This window comes from Oncorhynchus gorbuscha, linkage group LG04 (assembly GCF_021184085.1).
Source record: "Oncorhynchus gorbuscha isolate QuinsamMale2020 ecotype Even-year linkage group LG04, OgorEven_v1.0, whole genome shotgun sequence".
Classification (NCBI taxonomy): domain Eukaryota; kingdom Metazoa; phylum Chordata; class Actinopteri; order Salmoniformes; family Salmonidae; genus Oncorhynchus; species Oncorhynchus gorbuscha.
Window position 1 is genome coordinate 19,141,012 of NC_060176.1, and position 21,838 is coordinate 19,162,849.

At 45.3% G+C, this 21,838-nt stretch overlaps 1 protein-coding gene across 1 annotated transcript in view; it reads right to left on the reverse strand.

Annotated features, from left to right (window-relative positions):
* The window catches only part of LOC124033799 (potassium/sodium hyperpolarization-activated cyclic nucleotide-gated channel 4-like), a 116,645-nt gene that overhangs the window by 47,397 nt on the left and 47,410 nt on the right, over positions 1 to 21,838 (reverse strand). Inside the window, exons 3-4 of the mRNA XM_046346124.1 lie at positions 5,140 to 5,301; positions 2,665 to 2,883 (exon numbers count right to left, since the gene is read on the reverse strand). Of these exons, the coding sequence (XP_046202080.1) occupies positions 2,665 to 2,883; positions 5,140 to 5,301 (381 nt within the window). The remainder of the gene's footprint in view (positions 1 to 2,664; positions 2,884 to 5,139; positions 5,302 to 21,838) is intronic.

Sequence of the window (21,838 nt, forward strand, 5' to 3'; positions counted from 1 at the left end):
ACTGTAGCAATGAGGCCCTTCTACCCTGCACCATTCTGTCCTGCTAACTTCAAATCTGCAGGCTGATCCCAAAGCGAGAGCCTCACCCTGCAGAGCTACCTGCCCTACCCTCACTGCTAATGTGATAACGTAGAACCACACCCTGTTCTCCAATCTAAGCCTCTGGTAGGACAGGGCCAGTGTGATGACTGGGCGAGTTTGTCCATTGGCTGCTGGTGCAGTGTCAGCTGGTTTCTCTCTAGGCTGGAGGCCCTGGAGACAGAACAGAAACAGCTGTGCCCTTCCATGGCACAGATCAGATGGGCAACAACTGGAGTGGATTCTACAGGCCTGGATCCTTTTGTTACACAACACTAACACACACTGACCTAAAAGGCCAATCACATTGTCTTTCTGTCTTTCTAGCATACTAGCTAGAGAGACCAGCCAACATGTCCTGGCCACTACATCGAACACTGCTTGACCTTCAGCACAGCAGTACAGTGGTGGAACTGTCTGGTGTCCAGCTACAGCCTCTAACTACACCATGTAGTGGAACTGTCTGGTGTCTAGCTACAGCCTCTAACTACACCATGTAGTGGAACTGTCTGGTGTCTAGCTACAGCCTCTAACTACACCATGTAGTGGAACTGTCTGGTGTCTAGCTACAGCCTCTAACTACACCATGTAGTGGAACTGTCTGGTGTCTAGCTACAGCCTCTAACTACACCATGTAGTGGAACTGTCTGGTGTCTAGCTACAGCCTCTAACTACACCATGTAGTGGAACTGTCTGGCTTCTAGCTACAGTCTCTAACTACACCATGTAGTGGAACTGTCTGGTGTCTAGCTACAGCCTCTAACTACACCATGTAGTGGAACTGTCTGGTGTCTAGCTACAGCCTCTAACTACACCATGTAGTGGAACTGTCGGGTTTTTAGCTACAGTCATTAACTACACCATGTAATGGACCTGCCTGGTGTCTAGCTACAGCCTCTAACTACTGGCTACAGTATCTGACTATGCCATGTGTCTGAAAGGGAGAGACAGGGAGAGACAGGGAGAGACAGAGAGAGACAGGGAGAGACAGGGAGAGACAGGGAGAGACAGGGAGAGACAGCCAGCGACAGGGAGAAACAGGGAGAAACAGGGAGGGAGAAACAGGGGGAGAGACAGGGAGGAGGGAGAAACAGGGAGAGACAGGGGGAGACAGGGAGAGACAGCGAGAGACAGGGAGAGACAGGGAGAGACAGGGAGAAACAGCGAGCGACAGGGAGAGACAGGGAGAAACAGGGAGAGACAGGGAGAGACAGGGAGAGACAGGGAGAGACAGAGAGAGACAGGGAGAGACAGAGAGAAACAGAGAGTGACAGGGAGAGACAGGGAGAGACAGGGAGAAACAGCGAGCTATGGAAGGCAGCATCCAGACAGACTTAATTACTGGAGCACACAGAAAGATAAATGGGAAAACCCATACTTAAATATTTATTGCAATTTATAGTGCTAAAGTTCCTCCAGGCAGACAGAGAGTGGGGAGAATGGGGAGAGGATTCTGAGAGACGTGGGAAGGGGCAGGAGGCTGTGGCACAATGGGAAGGCGGCAGCAGGGTGGCATGGTGGCTGAGAATGGCCCCTGCTCCACATGCTGATCTGTGGTGAAGTGTCCCAGTTGGGCCACCTGTTAATAAGCCTAATATTATTGGCAGCAAGCGGAGCACCACTGAAGCAGGAGAGCAGACTAGAATGAGCACTGAGCTAGGACGGCTGTCTGCTCCCCTCTAGTTCAACAGGAATTCTGCATCCACAGCAATCGTCATGCTGCCAGTCCACATCCATAGCACAGCAGTTTGGTGGTTGTATCTATCTGGAGCTCACATTTGACGCCAGTCTCCTGCCGCCATTAATGCCTCCTCCAGGTATGAAGGACAGTCTCTAGATTTTTCAAACACCCACGCAAATATACAATGTCTCAGTGCACACATTACAGTAAGCAGACGCTCGCTCACACACACATACAGTGGGTATCCAGAGACACTGGTTGGCTCTGCTGATTCTGACCTGAACAACTCCCTCACCCCTCTCTCTCAGTCTCTCACTCTCTATTTCTCACAAGCTCTCCCTCGCTCTCTGATGATGGATGTACAGTATGTGGGGGGTCGCTACAGCCCCTGCCACCCACTCCAGGGGTCACCTCCTCTGTCCCTTTCCACAGATGGTGGGCAATGTGGGCGCCTGGCAACAAGGCTCATTATCGCCCACACTGGGCCCATGGAGAGGCTGGGGCACACTGGAGGTGGGCAGGGAGCTGTAGCTAGGAGCTGGGTAGGGCTTCCATGGCCAACTGCCAGGTCCTTCCCATCCCCACACAGGGGAGCCTGGGACTCGCTCTCATGCATCCCTGAGCACTGCAGCTCACAGGAGTTGAAGGGAGGCGGAAACCTGCATCAATCTGCCCTCATTTAGGGCTGAAACTGAGCTTAACTGTACTGTACTGACTGGCTAATTAATACACATCTAAAGAAGTCTAATATTTTCAACGCTTTGGGTGTCCAAATTAAGTCTGGTTGGTTTCATTTCCTAACTCTCCTCTGGGTACAGATATACTGTTCTCCCTACATGTTGATCTCTTGCTGCTTATCCAGTTACCCAGTGATATTCCCATCCATTCTGATCAACGTCACTCACCTTCTCCTGGTACTGCCGACGGGAGGAGTCCAGAGACTGGATGAGTGCGGTGGCGTGACCCACGAACATGGCATAGCAGGTGGCGCCCACGATCATGCTGAGGATGGTGAGCCACACGTCCGTCATGCCCACAGGTGGGTACATGCCGTACCCGATACACAGCATGTGGCTCATGGCTTTGAACAGGGCGTAGGAGTACTGCTGTCCCCATGTGTCGTTCTGGATGGGGGAGAGAGGAAGAGAAAAGGTGACAGAGGGAAGAGAGGGATATGGTGATATGGGGGTACTGTTCACACTCTGCCAGATGTCTGGAGGGAAAAGGTCAGCAAGCACTAAAACCAGAGTACTTCTTACTTTCATCATCAACGTCATTATCACCATCGTCAACGTCATTATCACCATCGTCAACGTCGTTATCATCATCATCATCATCCACGTCACTCTCATCCTCATCCTCATAGTCATCATCATCGTCCTCATTCTCATCATCACTCTCATAGTCATCATCATCAACGTCGTTATCATCATTCTAATCATCCTCATCCTCATAGTCATCATAGTGATCGTCATCGTTATCATGTAAGAGGGCAGCCACAGATGTCCTCTTCATCATGCCTCAATAGGAACATCAACACTTGGCTACACCAACATGCTGTAGTAATACACTCTCCTATATGTAAGTACTCAGGGGAGAACTGCCTTGGCTGGGCCTTTTCTGCTTGGAGCAGAAACTAAACACAACCATGAGTGTGACTGAATGGATGGAGCCCGAGACACAAGACGCCTGCAAGGCAAAAAGTAGGTCAGCTATTTAGAAAAATGTGATTTTTCATTTCTTGCTTCTCGTTTGTGGATAAATTGCCCTTTTTCCCCCTTAGATCCCATGGTGGTCCAAGCGGAATCAATATCTGCTCTCTCCTGAGGTGACATGTCCAAATTGCTTTCAAACTCATTCCCACAGGGGTAAAACCTGAGAGATAGGAAAGTTATTAGTGCCTCCTAAAAAGGTATAGAACGGATGACCCAATAAGATAATGGGCCAGCTACTGTAAGGAAAGACAAGAGCCACAGCACCACTAGCCTCTAATTCTTATCAGGCCCAATTTACTCTTGGCTAGAAGAAGACCAACAGCTACAGTTCAATTATATTTCTCACTGTACTGTTCCACATTCACATGAAAAGTCATGCAATGAAATTAGCCACAGTGTTTACTGGGTGAAACAAAACAAAACACATTTACATTTTTTTGAGAGAGTGCAGTTTTTCAGTGATAGACTCACAATCCATATGTCATAGATTTTCATAATGGTGTTGTGTAATGCAGAGCGGGAGTTTAGGTCAAAGTGATCCCTCCCTGACAGTAGACAGCTTGCCATGCCAAAGGTGTTCGCTAGGCTACTGTTTCCACTGACTGACTACTGGCCTGTCTGTCTTTAATTACCTAATTAGAATTTGATGTAATTGTTTTTTATTCACAGATCCCAGATTAATCCTCTTTGAGGGCTGGGAGCTGTTTGCCTGCCTTCCGTGAGCTCTACAACAAATCCTCATCATAAATCATCTCTCTCTCTCTCTCTCTCTCTCTCTCTCAAAAGGCCCTGTTCGTTTGGACCATGGCAGGTTATACTGTGCGTCCGTGTGCCGCGGTTGATTCAGGGTCACACCTCAGGTGTCGCAGGGTCTGGTTATATAACCACAAAGAAAACTTAATTACAGAGGAGAGTGCGGTCATTACGGGACATAGGGCTTTCCAGTGACTGACTCCTCTCTCTCTCTCTCTCTCTCTCTCTCTCTCTCTCTCTCTCTCTCTCTCTCTCTCTCTCTCTCTCTCTCTCTCTCTCTCTCTCTCTCTCTCTCTCTCTCTCTCTCTCTCTCTCTCTCTCTCTCTCTCTCTCCCCTCTCTCCTCTCTCCCTCTCTCCGAGACGTGGACCTGCAGCCGCAGCGCAGCTAACAAAGTCATGAAATTAACGAACAGCAGGAGTGCTCGCTGGGAAATTGTCAATACTTGACCAATATTGGATAAGGGCTTTCTGTCCTCTGAAAGTCATTATTTCATACGAAGCCAAGCTCACCGCCTAGCTCTCACTTTCAGAATATAGAAAACCAAACCATACATAGCTGGGAGAGAGAGAGAGAGCTCCAAATAACTGAACAAAAAGCAGCAAATTGAATAAATGTGAGCGAATAAAGGAGAAAGGAAAAAAAACATTGGATTTAGGCGGGAAAATGGAGGACAGATATGCAAGGCAGCCATTTCCCATGATGCTACAGGCTTCGTACAGTAATTACAGCTACAGAGAGATGAGATAACAGGGAGGGACTAATCTGATTTAAACAGACTTGGGCTCTGTCTGAAGTGGCACCCTATTCCACACAGTGTACATTTTACCAGAGCCCAGTAGTGCACTTCCTAGATATTAGGGTGCCAGTTTGGATCCCAACTAGTATAAGAGCACAGCAAAGCACTACTTACCACCATTTTGTTTTTGGACACCCAGCAGTCCTGGGGGAAGTCCTGCAGCATGGGAACCAGGAACTGCAGACATCCGTCCCAGTGGCATAGAAGCAGCATCATACCAATCAGGTTGACGATACGCACCATGGCACTGGCCAGGTCATAGGTCATATGGAAGATCTGAAGAGCAGGACAGGTAGAGGAAAGGACTGTGTTAGGACATAGGTCATACGGAGGATCGAGAGAGCAGAATTACAATACATTATTGTCCATTTTGTGAGAAACAAAAATGTGTCTTCAGTTTATAGCAAACACGCTGAGAGGCACAGGGTCAGCCACAGAGCAGCGCCCCTGGATGGAGAGCAGAACAGGATGAGGAAAGGAATTGTATTAGAGCACGACGACATGTGTAGGCTGGCTGGCAGACAAAGCCCTGGATTACAAAGACCCTTTTCTCCAGGGGTGTTGCCTGTTTACTTTGTTCCCTGACCTTTTGGTCGATACTTTTTATAGTCAAGGTGAAGGCCAAGCAGTGGATTTCCTACATGCAACACGTGGGCTGAGCCAGACCACGTTGAGTCTGTATCTGAGCATACGTTCTAGACCGAGGCCACAGTGTTCTCCATCACACATGCAGGACCCTAGCCTCAACGTACAGCACCATAACGAACATCATCTTCGATGTGCTTTTTACAGACGGTGACATGGGTGGTCTGTAGAGGATGGTCAGGATGGTCATGTGAGCATGGCTTGGCCTATGGGGGATGATTTATTGAATCACTCTAATCAACCCCTCAGGTAAGCACATTAATACAAAGTGGATGGAGGGATGGGCAGGTGTGTGTATGCGTCCCTGCAGACTGAGTGTGGGCAGCCCGGGCGAGCTTTGTTAATCCTAATGATAAATAGACTCATAAGCAGCTACAGGACGCCTACTCTACGCTGGTGTGGATTTTAATGGCTTCAACAATTTAAAGCCACTTAATCCCATTGAGGGCCGCGGTGTGCAATGTTAACTGCTGTTCTCCTTATTAAAAGCCACTCAGCGCCGTTTAAAAGCTTAAGGCTGAGAGAGGGATCTCTCTCGTCTTTGTTGGCAAATGGTGGGAAGAGGGGATGGTGGGAAGAGAAGAGAAGAGAAGTGAAGGCAGCCACACACTGCCACAGTCACACACAGGCAGGCGCTCTCCACCGTTCCTCCTGACCCAGGCTAGATGTCTCCGGTTGCCTCCTAAAGCCCAGTGCTTGTTGATCTGACGCTTCGTTGTTTCTATCGGAGTGGCTGTGTGGAAACAACAGACAGGGACCAGGGACTAGTACTGAGACAGGCTGTGCGACGGGCCTCTCTGGGACAGTGTGGACTCTGGGCCATCACCATCAGATCACCACCGTCAGAGGGGCCAGCCGGAAAGGGGAGAGCTGGGTAGAGAGGGAAGTATCAGGATGCCAGGCTCCAGGGTGAGTGCATGGTGGAGACATTACAGCTACAGCTCTGGGCTCTTGTTCAAAGTGTTTAGTCCGGTGCGTATTTACATCATCTGAGCCGAGTCATTCACCCGGCTGCGTCCTTCTCACTTAATCTACCAAACCACTCGCTTCTTCTTCTTCTTCTTCTTCACCTCCTCTCTCCCTCTCTCCTCTCCACAGCTGTGCTCCACTCCAAACACAAGGAGGAGATATTGGTTTTTAAAGAGCCCACTCTCTTTCCAAACACAATAATGGTTATGGTAGCTGATACGAGGCAATATATTGTGATGTTGATTCTCCAGCTGGAACTAAATGACAATCCATAATATTACAGGGCTGTCAATCATAAACTACCCAATCCAGTCTCACACTTGAGATGATTTCATTTGTAAAAGTGTGAGCTCTCTGATACAGTGGATATGCGTTTGTAATGTATTTAAATGTAGACATTAAAAATGGATGATATAAAACATACATTGTTCAAGCCCACAGGATCTCGGTCAAACAGCAAAACATTGAATGAATTATCTGTTCACACTTCCCGTCCGAGCATCTTATGTCACTAACATTACAATCGTCATGGAGCTCGTCAACGTGAAGTGTCAAGCTGATAGAGCTAAGAAGGTTGCTTATTCTATATATATATTGCTCTATTTGAATAGGGCAGCTACATAGGTGAGATGCTGATACCTGTCCAAGACTACTAGTACTGTACAAAGAAAACTCACTGTCAAATCTTTCTACCTGTAGAAGTTCCATCCCACTCCACACACACTGGTTGAATCAATGTTGTTTTCACGTCATTTCAATGAAATTACGTTGAACCAACGTGGAATAGACGTTGAAGTGACGTTTGTGCCCAGTTGGATGTGCCCTTAAAATACTTTTTGAACATCTGCACTGAATGGAGTATAAAGCTCTCCTGAGTTGTTCAGAATAATGCAATGCAAATCTCCAGATAGTACTGGCAAATGAGACAGAGAAAGAGAGCAGGGGCTTTAACTAGTGCATTTCAGTGGGGGTGGTGATTCCTAGCTATAGCTATATATCTTCCTAGCCTATATCTTCTCTCAGCCTTAACTCAATTACCCCAATAATATTCCCATTCCCACTAAATTGAGAAATTTAAGCTTATTTAAGCTTATTATTTATTATGAGGCTAAAGAAGGAGGAGAAGTCATGTATCACTCTCTCTCTCAAATCATTTCATACATTCACATATCTCTCTTTAGCTGAATTCCTGGTGATTTGACAGTCTTTTACTAAAAACTTTAATTGCCAAGTGTTAATTAGAGATTTACAGGGGAGGGGCTGTACACTGTACACCATACACTCACTGTCATTTGCTTCTAAAGTCATTTGGGGCTGCTGGCATGTCACAACACGCAGCTTAGCCACACACAGAGGCACGCGCGCGCGCGCACACACACACACACACACACACACACACACACACACACACACACACACACACACACACACACACACACACACACACACACACACACACACACACACACACACACACACACACACACACACACACACACACACACACACACACACACACACACACAGCATTGTAGAGTACAGCACATTAAAGGGATGATGGATGGCTGGCCTCTTTGTTTTAATTGATAGGGACATACAATAAGCCTGGCTGCATGACTATCTGGCTAAACAGAGCCATGAATGGCGAGGGCACCCAGACAATCCACAAAGGCATCTTAAGGGCAGGGGTTTGTTGGCAGCCACGTTACTCTAACACCGAACCTCATCAGTGCTCTCAATGGTGAGAGCTATGGACGAGCTCTACTCTGTTTGAAACCAGGGCTTTTACCACCTAGGTGACCTTCAATTTCCCTTACATTTTTACGGTTAATAGCTAGGGAATGTCTTCAACAGAACTAATGTCATATCGAACACATATGTTATGTGTCTGTGTTGGGGTCAAGATTACTTCTAATGCACATTGCATTACACAATAATTAATACAAAACTATACAGTGTCATATATTCACATGTACATCATCCTTGTCTTCTAAACAAATCGTAAATGTGGAAGGATCATTTGTGTTTTGTTGATTTTAGATTTAAAGGATGTTAAATTGTCCGAGACATTACAGTGAAAAAACAAGGATCCAGTCCAGAAAGACAGACATGCCCAGACAAGACATCCACTTGATCAATAGGGAGACACCTGATCGTGTCAGGAAGCTATCTGGGACACACAGGCAGTCACAGTCACAGCTGCAGAGTCATCTCAGACAGATGGAGGGAGAGAAGAGTGTGGTCCAGGTGAGGGAGAGAGAGAGCGAGAAAGAGAATAGCTGCATATGTCTGTGGGTGAGACAGCCAATGTAATGCTATGCTGCGGCATCTGGTGTTCGCCGTCCAAGCTGCTAATGATGATGAATGCCTGGCATCATGTGTCTCCACCAAGTCCAAGAGAAATCTCTCATTCCTGTTGTTTTACTGATGCCACATTCATATTGACACCCACCCCCCTTTTCTGATTTTAGTTCAACATTGGGCTGGAATTCAGTATAAAAGGACAACATGGGCGACACAGTAAAATGCCAGAACCTCATCCACACTGTAATGGTAGACAAGGGAGTTGTGTAGATAAAGAAATGGGGGCGACAGAGAGAAAGAACCACATGGGGCACTCTTTCATCAGCTGTCTATACAAGCCTTGGCCTGGAGGGCTTTTGAGGAAGCCACAGAACGCTTTCATTCAGCTTCCTACCGAGAAGCATCGATGGGTGCGTGCCGGATTACACATTTTAATGTAGAAGTCTTCTAAGGGGCCCTGCTGTGGGTATTAATATCACACAAGGCACATTCACAGACAGTCTTGAGGACCTGTCACTCTTGCTGGCAAGCCTCATTGTGCACTCAATAATACCCCATTAAACCTTTTCTTCTTTCTTATCAGTGAAACAGCAGTCCTTGGTCAAGGTACGGGTCACCAAGTGGAGGACTGATTGGCTGATTTGCGTTATTTGCATATTTTGTGTGTGCAGATTTATTGGGTGGAAAATGAATGGAAGTGCTCTCCCTCCCTCGCGGCGTGCCTGCCTGCCTGGCAACCACGTGGCTCACTCTTATCAAAGCACCTTGGGATTTCTTTCTGTGGCATATCGGATAATCCCCCCCCCCCCCCTCCATCCTGCACACAGCCAGTTGGGCAGAAAAGCCATCCATCTTAACAATCCCAGATGCCAATATTAATAGGAAGATGGACTCCCTGCCTCCATGCACTAAACAAACACAGATGGTGGTGCTCCAAAAGCTCCTGACACCAAGTTCAAAACACTGTGGAATTGTCTGCCATGTTGACAACTATCCACCGCCGCCTGCTAATTTTATTCTTGTTACCGTTAAGTTGGAAAAGTATTTAAGGATGTTCTTTCTCTCTTTCTGCTAAATTAAGTGCAGGTAAGTGCTGACTGAGATAAAAAAAAAACATCTAATTCTGGGGCTTGATGCTTTGGCTTTTGTATTCTTTCCACATAAGGCCGTTGACAATTTAGGCGTTTAAAATATTTCCTCACCAAGGCCCCAAATGCCTCTGCATCCCTACTAAAAGCAGCAAGCGGGGGGGATGGTGATGTTGAAGACATCTGGCATGGGAGCCACTCTCACAAATGAGTCATTAGTGCATTCGTTTTAGTTTGATTTAATAACATGTTGACTAATTTAATTCAAGTCACTGGGTTTGTCTACAGGAAACAACTCCGATGAGGAGGATATTCGGCCAGCATCTTATTTTTATCCCAATGAAATATGACAATGAGTACAGCCCAGCTGTCTAGACACAGAGAGATGAGGATAGGAGGACAGACAGGAGAGATGCCATGGCACTGATTGCAGCCTCCTCCCTTTGATATGATGGATATTTGCACACCACTTAGAATATCATTATCTATGACAGCGTTATTGCCCCCCCCCACAACCACCACATTACTTCCGGCACCGACAGAGATGGCCGCCTCGCTTCGCGATCCTAGGAAACTATGCAGTATTTATTTATTTTTTTACGTTGGTACCCCAGGTAATTTTAGGTTTCATTACATACAGTCGGGAGGAAATACTGAATATAAGAGCAACGTCAACACACCATCATTACAATCAGGAATATGACTTTCCCGAAGCGGATCCTGTGTTTTGCCTTCCACCCAGGACAATGGATCGGATCCCAGCCGGCGACCCTAAACAACGACGCCATAAAAGCGGCAAACGAAGTGGTCTTCTGGTCAGGCTCCGTAGACGGGCACATCGCGCAATCGCGCATTCTAGCATACTACCCGCCAATGTCCAGTCTCTTGACAACAAGGTTGATGAAATCCGAGCAAGGGTAGCATTCCAGAGAGACATCAGAGACTGTAATGTTCTTTGCTTCACAGAAACATGGCTCACTCGAGAGACGCTAACAGAGTCGGTGCAGCCAGCTGGTTTCTTCATGCATCGCGCCGACAGAAACAAGCATCTTTCTGGTAAGAAGAGGGGCGGGGGAGTATGCCTTATGATTAACGAGACGTGGTGTGATCATAACAACATACAGGAACTCTAGTCCTTCTGTTCACCTGACTTAGAATTCCTCACAATCAAATGTCGACCGCATTATCTACCAAGGGAATTCTCTTCGATTATAATCACAGCCGTATATATTCCCCCCCAAGCAGACACATCGATGGCCCTGAACAAACTTTATTTGACTCTATGTAAACTGGAAACCACATATCCCGAGGCTGCATTCATTGTAGCTGGGGATTTTAACAAGGCTAATCTGAAAACAAGACTCCCTAAATTCTATCAGCATATCGATTGTGCTACCAGGGCTGGTAAAACCCTGGATCATTGTTATTCTAACTTCCGAGACGCATATAAGGCCCTCCCCCGCCCTCCTTTCGGAAAAGCTGACCACGACTCCATTTTGTTGCTTCCAGCCTACAGAAACTAAAACAAGAAGCTCCCGCGCTCAGGTCCGAACAATCTGCTGGTCCGAACAATCTGATTCCACGCTTCAAGACTGCTTCGATCACGTCGATTGGGATATGTTCCGCATTGCGTCCAACAACAACATTGACGAATACGCTGATTCAGTGAGCGAGTTCATTAGAACGTGCATCGGCGATGCTATACCTACAACAACGATTAAAACATTCCCAAAACAGAAACCATGGATTGATGGGAGCATTCGCGCAAAACTGAAAGCGCGAACCACTGCTTTTAACCAGGGCAAGGTGACCGGAAACATGACCGAATACAAACAGTGTAGCTATTCCCTCTGCAAAGCAATCAAACAAGCTAAGTGTCAGTATAGAGACAAAGTAGAGTCACAATTCAAAACCTGCAGGCTCTCCTTCACTGCAGCCGACGTGATTAAAACATTTAAACGGGTGAACCCTCGCAAGAATGCAGGCCCAGACGGCATCCCCAGCCGCGTCCTCAAAGCATGCGCAGACCAGCTTGCTGGTGTGTTTATGGACATATTCAATCACTACTTATCCCAGTCTGCTGTTCCCACATGCTTCAAGAGGGCCACCATTGTTCCTGTTCCCAAGAAAGCTAAGGTAACTGAGCTAAACGACTACCGCCCGTAGCACTCACTTCCGTCATCATGAAATGCTTTGAGAGACTAGTCAAGGACCATATCACCTCCACCCTACCTGACACCCTAGACCCACTCCGATTTGCTTACCACCCCAATAGGTACACAGACGACGCAACCACACTGCACACTGCCCTAACCCATCTGGACAAGAGGAATACCTATGTGAGAATGCTGTTCATCGACTACAGCTCATCGACTACAGTATTGAACGCCATAGTACCATCCAAACTCATCATCAAGCTCGAGACCCTGGGTCTCGACCCTGCCCTGTGCAACTGGGTACTGGACTTCCTGATGGGCCGCCCCCAGGTGGTGAGGGTAGGTAACAACATCTCTCCACCCCGCTGATCCTCAACACTGGGGCCCCACAAGGGTGCGTTCTGAGCCCTCTCCTGTACTCCCTGTTCACCCACGACTGCGTGAACATGCACGCTTCCAACTCAATCATCAAGATTGTGGACGACACTACAGTGGTAGGCTTGATTACCAACAATGACAAGACGGCCTACAGGGAGGAGGTGAGGGCCCTTGGAGTGTGGTGTCAGGAAAATAATCTCACACTCAACGTCAACAAAACAGAGGAGATGATTGTGGACTTCAGGAAACAGCAGAGGGAGCACCCCCCTCTGCCCTCCAGGACACCTACACCACCCGATGTCACAGGAAGGCCATAAAGATCATAAAGGACAACAACCACCTGAGCCACTGCCTGTTCACCCCGCTATCATCCAGAAGGAGAGGTCAGTACAGGTGCATCAAAGCAGGAACCGAGAGACTGAAAAACAGCTTCTATCTCAAGGCAATCCGACTGTTAAACAGCCACCACTAACATTGAGTGGCTGCTGCCAACATACTGACTCAACTCCAGCCACTTTAATAATGATGGAAATTGTAAAAATGTATCACTAGCCACTTTAAACAATGCCACTTAATATAATGTTTACATACCCTACATTACTCATCTCATATGTATATGTATTTACTGTACTCTATATCATCTACTGCATCTTGACATCTTTATGTAATACATGTATCACTAGCCACTTTAAACTATGCCACTTCATGTTTATATACCCTACATTACTCATCTCATATGTATATACTGTACTCTATACCATCTACTGCATCTTGCCTATGCCGTTCTGTACCATCCCTCATTCATATATCTTTATGTACATGATCTTTATCCATTTACATGTGTGTGTAATGTAGTAGTTGTGGAATTGTTAGGTTAGATTACTCGTTGATTATTACTGCATTGTCGGAAATAGAAGCACAAGCATTTCGCTACACTCGCATTAACATCTGCTAACCATGTGTATGTGACAAATAAATGTGATTTGAACCACCACAACCATCAACCACCGCCTGTTGTAAGCTGTAAAACACTGTAGTTTACTAAGCCCTCTTGCCTATTACGTCTTGGAATGGAATCTTTGGAATTCAATAAGCATTTATTATTGGTTAGTTAATGTTGTGTGGTTTAACAGATAGCTGTTTACAACTTGAGATGCTGATTTGATAGGATGGGAAGTCCTTTGTGCCATGCAACAAAGGGTCATAGTTGACTACGGGGCACCAATCAAGACTTGAGAATCTGCCCCAAAACACAAGTCATGTAAGCACACAGGTACACGCACACACAGAAAATAAACACATGACATCTCCACAGCCAGGGGGTTCATTTAACCCTTAATGTCAGGGTGTGTGTGGGCCTGGATGTTAGAATATCATCTGTGATTAGAGGAGACTAGGGGCTGAGCTGTTCTGTTGACTTTGACAGTGCTACTGGGTGCTGTCTTGCGGAGGCATTTGTCTTCTGTTCAGTATGACAGGTGAGAACATAAAGCCTTCCTTCACTCAGCAGGTCAGAGGGCATCAGACGTCTCCAGGACCAACTATGACAGAGCAACGAGCAATCTCACTGTGCTGGGGGAAGCAACGGAGTCAACAACATCAAAGACCTTGCAAGTTAAACAGGAAGTACTGTATTTTCTATGGCGCTGTGGATTGCTCTTCAGCTACCAATAGATATGAATAGTTCAGCTATGAATTCCAGCAATTTAAGAAGATATACTATTCGTAAAGCTCAAATGGTGACGCAGTTTTAAAAATGTGATGTAGGGATGGGGGTCATGTGACCCTTGAACGAGATGGCCGCATGAACTAAGAGCTCCGCACAAGTAGTTTCCAATTCCTAATCTTACCTCCCCTTGAAGTTTAATCTCCTTTAGCTTTAGTCAAAAAGTCATGGCGGCTACACAAGGCGACATTACAGGTGACATTTTTTTACCCGGACTCGAGCATTAGCGATGGGAAAAGCCTCCAAGAAGCAGCTAGCTTCAGAAAAAGCTAGCGCCATTAGCCAGGAGCAAGAGGACCCCCCAGTCTAATCTATATTTATTTTCCTTTAGCTGAGAGGGATAGGCTCTATAGCCTAACCTAGGCCTACTAATGTTTCAGCCTACTTTTATTTCCCTTTTTTTGTTGCTATTTATACTTGTGGTTCCCTATGCCCCTTGGGGGAGGTATATGTAGGCTGGGCTATTGATTTTATTTTCTCCCTCTTTTAATGTGGTCTGGACGGGGGCTATGTTGTCATTCACTCAATGCGGGGCGGAGAGGAGAGGATGAGGAATTTCTTTGGTGGGGAGGGGGAGACGTGCGTTGCTAACTGTTCCCGTTTTTTTGTTTTTTTTTGGAACACAGAATTGAGACTGAGCGGGGGGGTAATAGATCCAATGGGATATGTCGAGTTTTTTGGGAACTCGGCTGGGGTGTTCAGGGATTGCTATTTTATGTACACCATTTATTTTCCTTTTATGTGAACGCAGCTGTAACTATTATCCACCTTTACCCAGTGATGACTTGCACTAAAGTTCGATTACTGTTTGATGACGATAACTACTACCTTAAATCTATTGACATGGAACTGCCATGGTCTCGGTCATGCAATAAAACAGAAAAAGATACTAAGTGCTCTAAAAAAGGAAAAAGCAGACATTGCGCTATTACAATAGACACATCCCTGTGATGCCGGGCATGCCAAACTCCGCAGAGCTTGGGTGTGACAGGTGTATTTCTCGTCTTTCAAATCAAACAGTAGAGGTACAGCCATACTTATCCATAAGAATGTTCCATTCTGTCACGTCCTGACCTTAGTTCCTTTTTTATGTCTCTATTTTAGTTTGGTCAGGCCGTGAGATGGGGTGGGCATTCTACGTTTTGTGTTCTATGTTTTCTATTTCTGTGTTTGGCCTGGTATTGTTCCCAATCAGAGGCAGCTGTCAATCGTTGTCTCTGATTGAGAACCATACTTAGGCAGCCTGTTTTCCCACTGTGGTTTGTGGGTAGTTGTTTTCTGTGTCTGTGTTTTACCATACAGAACTGTTTCGATTTTCATTGTTTCACTTTGGTTATTTTGTATTCAGTTTTCAGTTATATTTAATTAAAAGGGACACTTACCACGCTGCGTTTTGGTCAGATCTTTCATACTCCTCATCTGAAGAGGAGGAAAACCGCTACAGAACTACCCACTACAAAAGGACCAAGCAGCGTGGTAACAAGGAGCAGAGGGTTTTGGACTCCTGGACTCCTGGGAGGAGATACTAGACGGTAAGGGACCCTGGGCACAGGCTGGGGAATATCGCCGCCCTAAGGAAGAACTGGAGGCAGCGAAAGCTGAGCGGCGGCGATATGAGGTAAGGCAGCGCAACAGGCACGAGAGGCAGCCCCCCAAAACATTTTTTTGCTTACCGGGAGAGGCATAGTACTGGTCAGGTACCGTGTTATGCGGTAAAGTGCGCGGTGTCGCCAGTGCGCGCTCATAGCCCAGAGCGCTATAGGCCAGCCCCCCGCAAGTGCCATGCAAGAGTGGGCATCAAGCAAGGGCGTGATGTGCCAGCTCAGCGTGTTTGGTCTCCGGTACGCCGTTTTGGCCGAGGGTATCCTGCGCCGGCGCTGCGTGCTGTGTCTCCGGGGGTTTAGTTCGCCCTATGCCTGCGCTCCACCCGTGCCGGGCGAATGTGGGCATTGAGCCTAAGGGGTCTCCCGCCTGTCCGGTGCTGCCAAAGTCTCCCGCCTATCCGGGGCCCGCTGCAAGGGTCCCCAGTCCGGGGTCGGCGGCGAGAGTCGCCGCTCCAAAGGCGCCACCTAAATGGGCCAAGACTAAGGTGGAGTGGGGTCCACGTCCGGCGCCAGACCCTCCCCTATGGGTTTAGGTTTTGCGGCCGGAGTCCGCACCTTTGTGGGGGGGGGGGTACTGTCACGCCCTGACCTTAGATCCTTTTTATGTCTCTATTTTAGTTTGGTCGGCATTCTATGTTTTGTGTTCTATGTTTTCTATTTCTATGTGTTTGGCCTGGTATGGTTCCCAATCAGAGGCAGCTGTCAATCGTCTCTGATTGAGGACCATACTTAGGCAGCCTGTTTTCCCACTATGGTTTGTGGGTAGTTGTTTTCTGTGTTTGTGTTTCACCATACAGAACTGTTTCGATTTTCATTGTTTCACTTTGGTTATATTATATATATATATATGTATATCAGTTATATTTCATTAAAATGGACACTTACCACTCTGCGTTTTGGTCCAATCTTTCATACTCCTCATCAGACGAAGAAGATCGTTACACAGTCATAATTGACAAAAACATATCTGATCCGGAGGGGAGATTTATTTTGATAACTAGGTCACTGTATGGACAACTAATTACTATCTTAAACATATACACCCCCAACACAGATACTCCTGCTTCATGTAAAAAATGATAACCCTGTTCAATGAGCATTGTGTTTCCTTTGGCATGGTGGCCGGAGATTTTAATTGTACCCTTAAACCAACACTAGACAAATCATCTCAAGTCCCCACCACAAATCCTAGATCTGCAAAGATGTTGAACTCTCTTACTAAAGTGATGGGACTGAAATATATCTGGAGAGAGACTAATAGCTCATCTATGGACTATACATACTACTCTAATGTCCATAACACCTACTCCCGTATAGATTACATATTTATCCCAAAGAGTTTCAAAAAAATTCAGCCACTTGTACAATCGGACCCATAGCACTTTCAGATCACGCCTTTGTCCACCTCCGCTTTGACCTCTGCAAAAACATCCCGAGGTCAAAGAGCTGGAACTTCAACACCTCCATGTTATCAAACGAAGCGTTCCATACATTGGTAACTACATGGATAGACAACTACACACAAGACAACAAAGTTTCTCCTGTTTCTCCAGCCACAATGTGGGACGCTGCTAAAGCCACACTAAGAGGTCATCTAATTGCATATGCTTCCCCTAAGAAAAAAGCAATGGAAGCACACAGGCTAGATCTTGAGAGGGAGCTGGAATGCTGTGAAAAAGTACATAAACAATCCCCAGACAGCACCTCCTGGAGTCAACTTAAAGCAGCCAAAGCCAAACTGAATGTGGACTATACTCTGGAGATAAAACAAATATGTTTTCTTTACTAAACAGAAATACCATGAGTATAGCAGTAGGCAGAGTAGATTGCTTGCTTACCAATTTAAAAAAAGAGCAGTCAGAGCGTACAATCATGGCTATCCGAACAGCAGAGAACGAGGTCACATATGACCCAAAAAATATAAATTGAACTTTTCAGGATTTTTACTGCAAACTATATACCTCTAAGAGAAAACACTCAGAGGCAGAACTCCACTCCTTCCTAGAGGGAATCTCGCTACCTAAACTATCAGACCACCGACCAAGAAGATCTCAACTCCCCCTTCACTCCTGAGGAGATCCTGGAGGCAATTACCTCCATGCCCCGTAATAAGTCCCCAGGCCCAGATGGATTCCCCAGAGAGTTCTACAAAGCTTTTTGGCCCCAACTTAGCCCTATTTTCATGCCAATGCTGGAGGATTTTTGCAAAAACTGAGTTCTCCCAGACTCAATGCACACAGCTTGCATTACAGTGTTGCTCAGAAAAGACAAGGACACTCTACCCTGCTCATCCTTCCAGCCCATAAGCTTGTTGGATTTTGACTACAAAATAATTACCAAATTGCTCGCCAAAAGACTAAACAATCTTCTTCCCAAAATAACAAAAGCAGACAAAACTGGGTTCATTAGAGACAGATTCTCTTCTGATAACATTCACCGTCTTTTTGATATTATTGATCAAGTAAACGCACAGAAGACCCCTGTCCTGCTGGCTTCACTGGATGCTGAGAAGGCGTTCGACAAGATGGAGGGCCCAAACGTTATTAAATGGATAAAATCACTATACTCTCATCCAAATACCATGGTGACTACTAACGGACCGAACTTTGACAGATTCCCTTTGGGACCGGGCACAGGACAAGGGTGCTCGCTGTCCCCCCTGCTCTACTTGTTGGGGGTGGAGCCTCTGGCAGAGTTGATAAGGAGCAATCCAAGTATTATGGGTGTTTCTGCAGGCGGCCTGCAGCACAAGATTTCGCTTTCGTGGATGATGTCTTGCCCTACATATCCAACCCTGAGAAATCCCTCCCATTTTCGACACAATTGCTCAGTATGGCAAGTTTTCGGGTTATAAGATAAATTTGAACAAATCCACTGTCTGCCCTCTCAATATTACACTCACCATCTCTATGAAGACACTATGTCCATTCCAATGGAAGACACAGGGGTTTCAATACCTTGGCATCTTCATAACACCAGATCTGAAAAGCCTTTTCAAGGAAAATTATCTTCCACTCCTGGATCGAATCAAGAACGATCTCCAAACCTGGATCTTCCTCCCAATTAGCTTAGTAGGAAGAATGAATGTCATCTGCATGAACATCCTCAATAGACTGAACTATTTACTTCAGATGCTCCCATGCTATCTCCCAGGATCAAGTTCAAGACCCAGGATCAACCTAGGATCAAGTTCTCCACTCTATCGAAACCTGCATCTAAGGATGGTCTTGCCCTTCCCTCCCTTCAATTGTACTACTGGTCTGCCCAAGTCTGCAACATGCTAACATGGATCACAAACAGACAAGAGTCAACGTGGATTCAGATAGAAGCCCAATCCTGTGGTTCATTGGCCCTAAGCTCAATTATATTCATTAATAACTTTAGTGAAGTGGGCAACATAGCCAAGACCTTTGTGATTTACAGCACCCTACTAGCGTGGAGGGACTGTAAGAAATACCTGGACATTTCCTCCCAAATATGTTCTCACTCGCCTATAGTAGGCAACCCTGACTTGCCAAAAGCCCTGAGGGATGCCAACTTTAATATTTGGCATACTCTAGGAATCAGGACCTTTTCAGACCTATTTCATCAGAAAACCACTACGCTGAAATCATTTCAAGAGCTCTGCAATGAATTCAATGTGCCAAGATCCCCATTTCAAAATATATATCTTCAAATTAGACATGTAATTTCCTCATTTACTTCCAAGAGGAGGTTTAGAACTCAGTTGAATGAAGTTGAAACCCTTCTTTTCACAGCACAATCCATTAATGACAAAATATCTTATATATATAAACTCCTTTCTGAGAAAGGAGGCTCCTCCTTTACTCCTTTGAAAATAATCTGGGAAAAGGACCTTGGTCTGACTCTCAGTGATGAGTTATGGGCGGAGGTTTGCGACAGGGTATACTGCTCCTCTACTAATGTAAAAATGAAAGAATCTAATTACACATTTTTGTATAAATTGTATTACACTCATTTGAGACTCCATAGAATGAAAACAGGCATTTCTCCTAACTGTAAAATATGTACCTCTGAAAGTGGAACCTATATGCATGCATTTTGGAGCTGTAGAGAGATTGCCAAAATCTGGCAATCTATACATACTGCTGCACAGAAAATACTAGATGTACAGTTTGATATGACCCCGTGTATCTATCTTCTTAATGCCCTGCAGGACTTTGTTCCTGATCCTGACAGAGAAACTTTGCTTATGACTATTACATACGTTGCTAAGAAATGTATTCTTCTATTGTGGGCCTCTAATACCTCTCCTACATTTAAAATGTGGATTGACCAGATTGTTGACTTTCTCCCTCTTGAAAAGCTCTCTTATGACCTACGCAAGAGACAGTCCAAGTTTGATAGACTCTGGTCTCCACTACTCAACTGTATTTCAAATTGGACAGAGTGAATGGGGTGATTAGGGAATTTAGGGATTAGGGAAGTTGTGTAAGGTGCTGTAAAATCTAAAAATGAATTATTTGCTCGCGTCTCAGCTAAGGCTGGAAATAGCTAATAAGAACCTTGATAGTGCTGTTGCAAGTTTTATATATATATTTTATTTTATTTTATTTATTTATAATTATTCTTTGTGTGTATATATATATGTGTGTATGTATATGTATATATATGTGTACGTGTATATATGTATATGTGGGTGTATGTATGTATGTATGATATATGTGTATATATATATATCATTTTATTTATTTATTTTTAGTTATTATTATTTATTCATTTGTTAAAGTCTGTCACATCTGTGAATGTGGAATGTGTTTTGTTGGTTGATTGAAAAACAAGGAAAAAAATATTTAATTTGAAATGTAGTCGCCATGGCGAAAAAGTAAAAAAGTAATTCAGGTGGTGAGATGTGGTCGACAAGTTATTCGGAGATGACAGATGACATTTCTGTGAGGTTACCACTGTAGTGTTTCAGCACCGAGGCAGAGCTGGCCTTTGGCAGATCCTGCTTACCCAGCGCCGATCAGCACACCTCGCGCACACACACACACGCATACTGTATAGAATCTGCTTCTGTGATTGGCTAGCCCCTCATATCAGCCCCAGTTCCCAGTTAACAGGAAGACATAAAGACAAATGGGTTTGATGGTGATGAGATTCATTTACTAGCAATGCTGCCTCTTTGATGTATGCTTGACAACCTGAGTGGTATGCTGCCTCAAACTGTCTGTCGGTGTGGTTGAAAGGCCCCTTTTAAAATCCCCTGAGTCTGGTGTGGTTTAGTGTTGTGGTCTGTTTGGCAATCAACCAGCTATTCAAACTCCCCCCATTGTTCATGCAAAGTAAAACTCTCAGGTGAACACACCCAGCAGGGATTTGAAGGCATTTTACAACAACTGTGAAAGAGAGCGCCTCAGTTGGTTTAGAGAGCTGAATAGAGCCGTGATCAAAATACATTATAGGGATGGACACAATCATTTTGTCTAAGTGGTACTGTAGAAGAAAGAAAGCGAGGGAACCAGTCCTGACAAACATTTCAATGTTACAAACAATGAAGGATGAGACTAAAAACAAACAAAAGATAACTATTGGAAAATATACTGTGTCAGTAAAATGTATATACTGTAGTATGTATAAGCTGGAAGTAGAAGCCTAAGTGTTGTTGTCCAAGTGTTGTTGCCCAATTAGGGGAGGGGTGGTAGGGTTAAGGGAAAATAATAAAGGAAAATATATATATAATTAAAATAATATATTTACAAAAATAATTATTGCGGATTGGAAATTATGTAGACAATTACATTGATAGAAGCCACAATCTCTCTGCAATATTAAAATTAAAATAAACAATACTCCACACTAGATGCTATCTAGAACCTAAAATGATTATTCGGCTGTCCCCATAGGAGAACCCTTTGTAGAACCCTTTTGGGTTCCCAGGCAGAACCCTATTAGGTTCCATGTAGAAACCTTTCCCGATAG